The sequence below is a fragment of the Achroia grisella genome, unplaced genomic scaffold, assembly GCF_030625045.1.
Source record: "Achroia grisella isolate CSIRO2021 unplaced genomic scaffold, CSIRO_AGI_Agris_v1 utg640, whole genome shotgun sequence".
Taxonomy (NCBI): domain Eukaryota; kingdom Metazoa; phylum Arthropoda; class Insecta; order Lepidoptera; family Pyralidae; genus Achroia; species Achroia grisella.
Genome location: NW_026712977.1, coordinates 264,073 through 276,400, shown reverse-complemented (window position 1 = coordinate 276,400; position 12,328 = coordinate 264,073). Strand labels below are relative to the sequence as shown.

Sequence of the window (12,328 nt, the reverse complement as noted above, 5' to 3'; positions counted from 1 at the left end):
TTCGTGCTCATTGTAGCGTACAACAAGTGCAAGGCTCTCCATGGTCATGGATAGTTAATTTAGTAACATTTAGGGTCGTAGCGCATCTACACATCGTCGTACAGCTAACAATTTGAAGCTATTTTTACACAACTACTCAAAGGTGCGTTAAGTATTTGATATGTGTATGCCAATAATGATATAAAATGGTATGCATATGAATGCATAAAGACACAAATGTGAGTCAACCATTTTACATGTGTATACCAAAATTAAGTAAAATTATAAATCTTATTGATATTCTAAAGAAGTTCGTGAGTATAGATGAATAGGTGGATGTTTATTACTCTCTCACACAAAAACTATAATACATACATACATACATACATATATATATATATACGATGCACCCAGAATAATAAAAACCAGCATGCTCATATAATATAGATTTTTATCTATAACTCAGCCGATTGTTTCACTTTTTTATTAATGAAACCATACAAATATAGCTTGCTTTTACTTTGTCAGCATCACTTGATATCTTATAAATTTATGAATAAGGTGTCTTTTATTAAGCAAAAGGTAATAAAATGACTTCGAATGATTATGCTATATTTTCTCTAATTTCTGATCACATTTGTTCACATAAATCATTATATATAATAATGGGTGGTCAATTGTTTTGTTGTTAGATAGTTTTAAATTATCTTATCTTGTGGTTTTTATAAGCTTAAATTTAAAATATATTATAGCTTTGAATATTACAGTATCCTTAAAATGACTGGCTGGTACCACTATGAAAATTGGATGCATAATAATATATTGTTGTTATGACGAGAAAAAGATTTTTACCATTTGAGTTTATATGAAAGTGCATTATTTATTTAGTATTATACTGATGTAAAGAAGTAGTTTAGAGACATTATAGATTTTTTTCTAGAAAATTCTTCTTAAATAAAATCTATAAGTCGCGTTAATTAGATAGGTACGTTTAGAAATAAAAATATATTACGAATGTACTTTATTTTATACTTTGTGAATAGGTGCCGCTATACTTGTATATATATACGAGTATGACATTTTATATAAATTTTTATTTCTTTATAATAAAATATAAAGAATCTATCATCTGTTCAAAAAACCCAAATATGACCTAATTGAAGTCTTTGAATCTTTTCTGAAATAATAATTTCATAATTAACAATGCACAATCGCAAAGATATACAGACAAGAATTCCAACAATCTTATTAAAGATTCTGTTATGTTTTCCATTATATTACATACACATGTGTATAACATCGAATATTTTATTACATGTATATATATGGAATGTTAATCATCATTACATAGTATAACAAACACACTTGAGCGAAGCCGGGGCGAGTAGTCAATACCAGTATATAACACAAACTGAATGGTATTATGTAAATATGTTTGTTGACGATTGTTGCGATCTACTGTATGAAGAGTCGTGACTCATTAAAAGAGAAATTCAAAGAGAGGCAAATAAAAAAAAAAGACTCATTAAGAGAGGCAAATATTCTCACCGTTGCTTCTCAATTTATATATTCAAATATCCTATATGTTCATAAAAATCTTGACTTATTTCCAAAAAACAGCGATATTCATAATATTAATACTAGATTTAAAGACAAACTTGCTGTCCCCAAGTATCGTTTAGAAAAAGTTAATAGGTCTTTAATGGGAATAGGTATAAAAATTTACAATAAGATACCAAAGGATATGTTGGAATTACCCTTAAATAAATTCAAAATATCTGTTAAATCATATTTACTGAGCAAGGCCTATTACTCACTAAAGGATTACTTGAATGACGAGTGTGCATCGCAATAGTTGTTCATGCACTCAATTTTCATTTAATGTTAGACATAGACCTATATAAAAATACATTGTAAATGAACTGGCTTTAAAAAAAAAGTAATTCAATTGAGTTTCTTGCCAGTTCTTCTCAATTGGATCTATATACCGAACTGGACGGTAGGGAAAAAATAAAATTATAATGTAAAAATTTGACGTTCATAAGCGGCTAAACGGTCCTACATGAATAAATGATTTTAGAAATTTTGATTTTTGACAAAAATGTGCTACTGAAATTAGGTGGCGTCTAATTTCAGTAATACTGAATGTATATACAGTGTTTCCTTGAATATTGAGCGATAGTAATTGTTACGCGACGGGCATTATAATGCGGATGCGTACTATCCGTGTACGCACGCAATGTGTACCAAACTATGTACGCAAACTATCTTTCAGGCAAATTAAATTGTAAACTCATTCACTTGTAATTTCAATAACATTATCCCTGCTTAATGCGAGTGTCTAGGTGTAGTCTAGGTGGCACTAAAAAACTACACAGATTTTTAGTACCATCTAGTCCCGCACTAGTCAGTTATAGATACTGAACAACAGATAGAAATAATTAAGTATAAGGCATTATGATATATAACAATTAATAAAATATTTTTTACCTACAGAATTATAATATTGGGCCTGTACCTAAAATCCTATGTCCTATTAGAGCGTCGCAAAATAATAGTAACAACTTAACCATACTCTGTATGAGATTTTATTGTAATAAAAAAAAACATTTAGTGTTATCGCTGACGTGACGTGATAACGTATTTTTTTTTCATCAGGTAGTAAAAAAATACGCTATAAATATGCTATTAACCGCAACTTTACAGTTCTATGCTCGTTAGGGGGCGAGATGGCAATCCAAACTCTCAGAAGGACTTATAGAGCGGCAGAAGACCAACTCCCGCCTGACGGTTACGACTTTAGTCTGGTTCGAACCTCGGCTCAGGCCGTCGTAATTTCGATTCTCGTTTGAATTGGACGGGATATCGATCAGAAGGGATGATGACGTTATGTGTGTTGTTCTTTTCGTGTATAGATGCTATAGTTAATACCATTATCGAATGCAGAATCACCTTCTTACGACACGTCATTAGTGCTATTATATAAACTAAAGCATTCCTTTATAAATGAGGTAAATAACAATAGAAGAATTTTTAAAATTGGATTAGTGATTCTGAGTATTTCAACATCCAAACTCATAAACTACCTACCCACATTTCTATCTACATATACTCTCACATTACTTAAGTGACTAATAAAATATTATATCTTAGCGATAATGCTAATGGAAAAGTGATAAATATGTTAATAAAGTTAGTGAAGTAGGGCTATCATGAATTAACGGTGTACTATCTTGGTTATAGATAACGTTACCAGACGTATCCCTTTAAACGGGACTGTCCCCTTTTATAATTCCGAGTCCCGGTGTTCCTCAAATGAAATCTGGAACGTAAAATTGTCCCGTTTTGGAAAATCCTCGAAAATTTGTGTGGTCGAGCAGGCCCGTTTGTGATGTTGATTATCGTTGAAAATTAAAGTAAATATAAAAAAAGAATGCTGTTAGCCACAGCTGGCCTTTACAGCTTCACCGGATGATTGGGGGCGAGTTCAGATGGCACTCCAAACCCGAGGAAAGACGCGGAATATGGAGCGGCTGAAGGCCAACTCCCGCCTGACGGATACAATTTAGTCTGAGGGCACCGCTAGGGGTTCGAACCTCGACTCAGGTACTATCGATAGGACTCATCGTAATATCGATGGGTATCGTAATAAGATGGATGGGGGATCGATCGGAGGGGGTAATATTATGTGCCAGGACTTTTAGTCTTACTTAAAAGCTTCACTACCTGTATTAAAGCAAATTTGTTTATCCGATAAAAGGTAGAAGGTAGTAGGTAGGTAGGTAGGTAATAATCAACTTTTAAGCTAACTTTTTCTGAATAAAGCTTTAAGAAATAGTTTTTTAAATGACTGTCTATTAATTGACATAAATAACCAATGTCCCGTTTTGAGTCAAAGAATAAATGGTCACGTTAGTTATAGATGTGAATTCGAATCTGGCGAGATTGACATGAAACATTTATGTGTCAATTTATATTTTAGTCAGAACAAATCAGATACTGCAACCACTTTGGATTTCGATATTTCGAGTGAAATGTAGAAGTATTGCGTTCATGTACCAGAACTTTGGGTACATGGGCAGAACACTTTACTGCCTTACTTGATATAAACTTGTATTCATGAATATATTTCTGTTTATACGGCCTCGGTGGTTCGACTACTTGCTCAATATATATTCATGAATAAGATTATCTGTTTCCTATATATATTATGTATGGATTTACAAAAAGATTGTATTGCTAACAGTTGTACCTATAAAACAAGCCCTGCTTATGTTGGGATCAGTTGGCGTTGTAAGAATTGCCCAGGGTAATTAATACTATATGTACTACTTATGATTTAACAAAAAAGCACGCAGTTTGTGTGTGTTTTTGTAAATATAATATATAGTATTTCTGTAAAACTTAGATAAACACTAACATTTGTACTTACAAATATAATTTATATCTTCTTTTCATGTTTCTTTTCATTTATATGTCCTTCTAACCATGAGTGTGTGATCCATGTGTGAGGTAACATGTAAACAGCTAAGACATAAATATCGTCGGTAAGAGAATATATATGACTAAACAAACAAACTATACGTCTGTCTGGCATTACATATCTAGTACAATATATAATAACTTTCCTGTCCTTAATAATGATTGATTGTTGATATGTCATATACTCGTAGATTAACTTCATTGTTATGGTACACGGAAAATGTGTATTGGCATTGGTTATTTATTGCTAAGAAACGACTTTTATTAAAGTAGTAACTCATTTTAGTTTCTCTATTCATTATAATCATTGCAGGCCTGTTTTCCATTATTTTAACTTATTTAATGTTTATATATTTAGTTCAATTGTTGACCTAATCATTTTTGAGTCTTAAGTTCGTGTCTAAAAATAATAATAATTGTCTATATGGTATGTTTGTGGTATTTTCTGGAAGGTTTTCATATCGCATAGGTTTGGAAATATGTATAGAAATACACCGAATCGACTCTCAATTTCTATTGAAAGTCGTCGTGGTACCTGACAATAAGTTTCGATTGGGTCGATAGTCGCGATATATAAATGAATATTCCGATCTAAACTAAAACATATATAAGTACAATTTATGCTATTGCAGGTCTAGCAATTTAGCACGCCGCTTTACTTCTAATGTTCGCGGGTTCCATTTCTCGGTTTGAAGATTTGGAGTTCTGAGTATTTTCTACATATGTATATTATTTTTGTGGATGATAATGGAATGATTCACTCGCTAACGGTTTACGCTGGCGAGACCCCAGTAGAGGATAATAAGATGACCATGGGGTCAGGTCAGTTAGCCCATCGTGAAAAATTCACCAAGAATTTACAACGATGGTTTCCTGGGTCAACCGCGTGGAGGTCAACCTGACATGGTACGTTCATAGCAACAACTTAAATATGTCACTTTTCTTGTCTCATATAAAATTAAATTAATTAAACGTTTGCTTTGTTATTTTATTTAAATATATATAAATATAATCCAGATCAAGCCCATATGCATATTCAGTAGGTCTGAGAATCGGCTACTATCTATTTTTCATACCCTTAAGTAGTAAGGGATATCCACCCCTAAATATATTTTATTTTCATTTTATTATTATTTAGGATTGAAAAATTCATACAATCCTAAATTTTTACCCTTCTAGCATCAAACCATATTTTTAATATTTTATAAAATTTTAATAGCGATTTTAATTTATATGTCAAAACTACGTTTGCCGGGATAGCTAGTATAAGTATACATTTCGATTGTTGTACATTTATAATCTTGTTAGTTTCCAGCATTACCATGTATCTTGGTAGATCAGTGAGAACATAAATGTTGATATCTATTCTACAAACGTAATTTGCGATATTAAAAATCAACAAATAAATAAAAGGAGATTGAAAGAATCGCTTTTAATAAATGATACTAGTATTTGCCTATATATAACCGTCGATTGAATATACATATATAGAACACAGTTGTGGGTTTTACAGAATTTGTTTATTAATTGTTTTATTTTCTTTACATAAGAAAACAGATATAGTTTACTAATGTAAGTAAAGAATTATACAGATATTAATTATATTGTAGTAATTTGATTTGAGTGTTTGTGTATGTATGTATGTGTTCGTGGATGTGGTAGGTGGTAGGTTCGATGCGATTAATTTTATAATGCGTAGAATAAATTTATATAGTATTTTTGTTAATACACAAATATTTTGTGTATGATCCAAATAATATGACTTGGCGAAAAATTGATTTTTTTTTTACGTATTGTGATGTAAACTACCGATGTATCCGCTTTTTAAGGAACCCTAAAATTCCCACTTTTAAAAAGTACATTATGAAGCGTGTTCTGCTTGTCTTAAAACAGAACTTATGGACTTATATTAAGGTGCAAAATGAATGTATTATTCGCATGTGCTAAATGCACACTTGCGCCCGTGCAGAGCTCTTTCAGGCGTGAAAATGAATGTTATAAATAATCAAGCGCACTAGGAATAATTATCATACGACGCTAAAGGCCAGTGCAGTTTTGACTAGTGCAGTATTGAAAAAAAATCCTTTTGTCTCTCAGTCGGCAGCAGCTGTTGTCAATGGATTGGTTGAGATTGGTCGGTATATTTTCTGGTGTATGTGGACAGTGATATTGTGATATAAACAACTGTGATCAATATGTCGTGGAATACATGAGTGTTACAAAATAAATATATATTTACAATACATGTTCATGGATTATACAGATAGGTGTGAGTTATAATGCGATGAAATTTTACATTATTAGTTAAACTGCTTACCGAAAAAGAGCAATAGAATATATCAATATTTTATTATCTTTTTATACTTAGAATAGAATACAATTTATTGACTCGTACACAACAATAATAATATAAAAAAACGAACAACAATTTCCACACTACAATATAGAGTTAATTTGGACCACAACTCAGCATAATGCTGGAAACATTGATACCAGCGCTGATTTTTATTTACAGTACGGAATTAAACAATATTATTTCTATCATTCTTTAATTTATCCTGTAGTAGTAATTTATAATAATATGATATAAAATATATTTAAAAAGTATTAAGTCATCATCTGCTTCATCCTTATCCCATTTATTTGGGGTCGGCGTAATATGTTTTTCGTTTCCATTCATCCCTGTTCGCAGTCATCGCGTTATTTTATTAAGTAGTGATGAATAAATAATTTCATAATTTATATCGATTTTTTTTGTTATTACGAATCCTGGTAAAAAGGAGTAAATAAATTCTATCCGATTAATGAATGAAGAATAATTTCCTAAATACATAAATGTATTAGGTCATATTTTATCTCTTTAAAAATTACTGTTAACAGCGTAACGTAATAATTTATTTATTACTACGTCACTGCAAAGGAAATTGCAAACGTATTTCGAAATTTAGTTCCTAAGGCGGTTAGAAACAGATAAAGAAATATGGTTTCAGTTTCGACTTTGATTTCAGTCGAGTATTCATTTACGTTATCAATCATTATTTTAGATCATAAAACCAGCTTAATCTAATTCGCCGCTCCGATAATTAATACTTAAGACACTTTTTGACACAAATAAGATATTTTTGAGAAAATGTTAGTGACACAAGGTTTATACCAATACTAGAATCACGTCAACATCTATATCTTATCTCTAACTGCAGTTTTTCATAGTATTTAAGCAAAGCTCATTACATCCCACTCTAGGATTTTTAAACTCACATAGCTCAACGCGAAACTGACGTCATAGATACTAGCAGATAGACGTACATTTTTCGTAAAAACATAATATAAATAAATAATATCAGAATAAAAAACATACAAACGGACGGATTCAGAAATACAAATGTTTTAATTGTTCAGGTATCAAACCAGCAATCATTAGTGAATATGGTAATGTATAAAACTGCTAGACCTCCGGGATATATAATTAATACTTTTGTTTAAATGTCTTATCTATTTAATGATGATATTATTTTGCTTATGTTATAACTTTGCTGCCGGATAGAGAGTTTATGTACTAAAAGTACAGGTTCCATACACTGTAATTTAACTGCCTTGCTTCCTTAAGCATGACGCCGTAGTCCTTAGAAATGACAACATGAGGATACAAAATAAAAATTCCATGATAATTTATATGTAACGATAAACTGAAAGCAAAAGAGTAGTATTCCATTTACGTAAAAAATAACACTTTATTAAAAAAACATATGTATTGTTACGTATTATAACGATATACTGAATGCAAAAGAGTAGTATTCCATTTACGTAAAAAATAACACTTTATTAAAAAAAATATGTATTGTTACGTATTATAACGATATACTGAATGCAAAAGAGTAGTATTCCATTTACGTAAAAAATAACACTTTATTAAAAAAACATCTGTATTGTTACAGTTCGCTCTTCTGATAGCTGTTGCTTCAGTTACGGCAGACGGATCCAAGTAAGTTATTCAATGGCATTTTCTTACTATTCTCGTGCTCGTAATTTAATATTAACAGAAATCATAGAAAAGGAATCACTTACTGAGTGTTCTTTGTGCACCTCTTTAGTAGTGTTTTATAAATGTACTCAACAAAAGACAAAAGCAATATCTATCATTTATGTATGAAAATATATTGTGGATTAATGAGACCTGATTACGTGATACAATTGTTAGGAACTTCATTCTTGTAAAACGTTTAAATTGTGTCTACGAATACTATTTGACAGTTATAGTCACAATACAAATGAACAGAATAGTCACTGTCAAATGTAACCCGAAAACTGTCGCTTCAATTAAGATTTAGTAATTGCATTACGTAATTAGTCTCTGTTTTTTCCAAAAAAGTTACAGACGTAAATAATGTTAATTCTTTTGATATATATTTTTGGTTAGGTACAATAATAAATTATTATATATATATATGCGGAATATTTTCTTGCGAAAATATAATTCACAATCATCACCAAAAGAGAGTCTGTCTATTACTGTCAAATAATTTTTGGCGGTAAAAACCGTCATAAGTTTAGTTATTAGTCTATTAAAATCTGTTGAAAATAAACCCTTATTTGAGTAAGGAAAGTATTAAATTATCATAAATTGTATTTTTATTTGAATTTTGAAGTAAAAATATAGAATAGAAATGAAATATGATTTATCTATGTTATTCCTAAATTGTACTAAATATAGTAAAACTTTACAATAATATCAACGATGCATTAGCTTCGTAAACTGATAAAAACTTGTAGCTTTGAACCGTATTATAGTAACAAGTATATTGTATATACTCTAAACAAAACATAAATAAATAATTTCATTTTAAAAGAAATTGAAATTAATTGAAAAATATATACCATATCAATAACACAGATTAATACAATTTTATTTGTATCAACCATTTTAATTGTATTGTCAATTTGCCTTGAATTATGCGAAAGTATATTATAAAATGAGCTATGCGATGGAACTTGTTAATGTCAGTGTGCCGACAAATGCGATTTAATTTGTATGTTTCTCCTTAAGTAGTAATTTTATGAACATTGATCCTATAGCCAACCAGGCGCACAACGAACGCCTACAGCCTAGAAAGTGCCAATTAAGTCTCAATGCGATACATTATAAAAAAAAATAATGACATTATACTAGACCTGTTCATATATCAAGTGTAACGGACGCTGTATATATGTACATAAATACGGGTACGGCAACGTCGAAACGTCGTCAAGAGGGAAAGCCACTACCGCATCACGCGCCAAGCCAATGACATTAGACGGAACCGCGTCGTAGCATAAAAACGTGGCCATCGATCAAGCATGCGATCCATTACTGCACGACAACATACCAGCACTCTAATTTTCTTTTGTTGCAGGAAAAAGATCCGCATCCACCTTCCACAAAAAGTGAAGCACATACATCATCATAAAAAGATCTATATCACTAATCACCCTGCAGCCTCACAGTATGCCCCGGCCTACTTGCCTAGTGCTGAAGGTGCAGTGGCAGTACCAACGAACGTCGCGCTTCCGGCTGTTGCAAATATTGTGCCTCTCAATTCTGTAGAATTATACGATGATCAGTCACGTTTGCCGGGATTAAAACCAGCGGCGTCTAAAGTATTGCCGCTATACCGTGCAAGAGGTTATTACGGACCGACGCCAAATGAGTGGGAGGAACAGGAATATGACTCGGGCTTGACACCAGAAAATACAGATAATTCGTACGCACCTGCAGTTCATTCGCCACCCCCAGTCATACAACCTGCCCCTAATCATATTCCAAAAAGAGTAAAGGTCATAAAATTGAACGAACAACCAAGAAAGAAAGTTCTTAAAAAACCTAAACAAAAACGTCCCCCAATAAGAAATCAGCCCCCACCAGACGACGAACTTCCAGTATCGAATTTTCATGAACAATTTTATTCAGACTTAGATGGATCGGGGACTATAAGAAAAATAAAAAAGCCACAGCGAGTTGAAAAAATAATCGATGGAGATACCGAACACATTCATACATACAGCGAAGAACATATCCATAAATTAGTCTTTGATGATGCAGCTAAGACATCTGATGTAGCTGGTGTTGATCAGTTAGGCAGTATGTCCGCAGTTAGTTCGAATCATCCGCTTTTCCAATCTATTAAAAATGGGCAATTAATAGCAATCCCTTCAGAACCACTGACAGGTTTTACAGCAATTGGATCTTTAGGGACACCGTCACATCTGGAATATGCCGCGTATAATCCAAGAGATGTAACTCATGATCATATTTTCCATGACCATGGAGAAATTCCACCTGAAGTAGATCTTACAAAGGATAATATCGGATTTCCTCCTAGGGCTTCCTATACTAGCCAGGGTGTGAAAATTAATGGTCACAAAAGATATAAAAATAAACATTTCAATAAATATCCGAAAGCTACAAAATCGACACCAGGCAATGACTTATCTTATTATGAAAGTATATATACACCGTACCATAGATACAAAGCACCACAAAAGCCACATATTCCACAATATGACTCGCCAAGAGAACCGATAGAAGATTATAGACCAATACCATCGTTTAAATTCTTCAATAAAAATTCCAACAAGTTACGTAGTACCTACGGTAATAACGCACAACAAACCAATATTCCAGCGCCATATGCGGTATCTTCCACTATTGTGCATGATTATCAACCAAAATCTTATCCAGGAGCTCTACCTCCTAATGGCTTTTCAAAGTATAAAGATCCATTTGTAAATTTTAAGGACAGCTATTCAAATAACTATGAATACGATACTTATGCTTCGTCATCAAACGTGTTCACATCAGAAGATAAGAACGATAATTCGTTAGTGGCTGTCCAGAATTTAAAAGGCAAAAAGTCAATATCAACTCAAAATATCAGCTTTGGAGGACAAGAACCGAAAACTATGGTTGTCGATCATTTAGAAGAAGGTAATATTGTATCGGAATTTCACGACGATGCACCGTCTGCATTTGACAATTTAGGCAGTGATGATCACACGGATAATACGCAAGGATCGGATGCCATCAGTCCTACAGCTTATACTATTAGAGAATCTTCTCCCGCACATCCATACTACACAGCAATGGCAATAAAAGCGCTACATGCTGGTCAAGCACCGGAGCCTGAGGCATCGAACGATAACTACCAATACGCAGAAGCACCTAGCCAATCAACTACACCATACACAACGTCTGTAGCGACTACCACCAGCGCTCCATCGGCTTACTTTGAAAATCAAAGTACGAGTACAGTCACAACCGAACTACCGACGCTTATATCAGAAAACGAACATCCTCACAGGCATAAAAAGAATATGTCAAATAAAAAATCTCGCCAAAAATACATAGTGATTAATGAATTAGATAAAATGAATCAATTCAACAATGGAGACAGTCAACCACAGACTCGTAAATTACTTCATCATACTCACCAATTACCAGAAGATTCCGGTCTGAGAGGGAAGTTTAAATATGGTGACAAACTATGAAGTTAGTTATAAAAATAATTTGTATATAGTTGTGAGTTTAGGTAGTTCCGCGTTTGTTACTCTTTGCCGCAAGTGTGATGATATAAATCTATGTTTTGAGAACATTATTTAAAGCGTGTTGTGGTTATAATAAATCTAACTCGATCATAGCTATAGATAGAACAAGACGACAATGGTATTCATGCATTTTATACGAATCCCTAGACAAAGTGTTGAAAAATAAACAAAACAAAATAAATAGAGCTGGGAGTACTTTATTTCAAACTTAAACATATCAAATCGAGGGCTATACAAATACAATCTAATATTTATACCTTTCTGAGAAATTAAATTTAGTATTGAGAAA

General features: G+C 32.3%; 1 protein-coding gene across 1 annotated transcript; it reads left to right on the top strand.

Annotated features, from left to right (window-relative positions):
* The first annotated feature begins 5,783 nt into the window (after window positions 1–5,783).
* On the top strand, window positions 5,784–12,201 carry LOC131849116 (uncharacterized). Its single transcript, XM_059199107.1, has 3 exons — window positions 5,784–5,801; window positions 8,397–8,443; window positions 9,852–12,201. The coding sequence occupies exons 1-3, from the start codon at window positions 5,784–5,786 to the stop codon at window positions 11,980–11,982; spliced, it is 2,196 nt and encodes a 731-aa protein (XP_059055090.1). The 3' UTR covers window positions 11,983–12,201.
* Window positions 12,202–12,328: the final 127 nt, after the last annotated feature.

Bases quoted from the DNA above. Each gene is read 5' to 3' on its own strand.
- LOC131849116 (XM_059199107.1), top strand. The intron at 8,444-9,851 runs GTAAGTTATTCA...CTTTTGTTGCAG, and splicing joins GTTACGGCAGACGGATCCAA to GAAAAAGATCCGCATCCACC.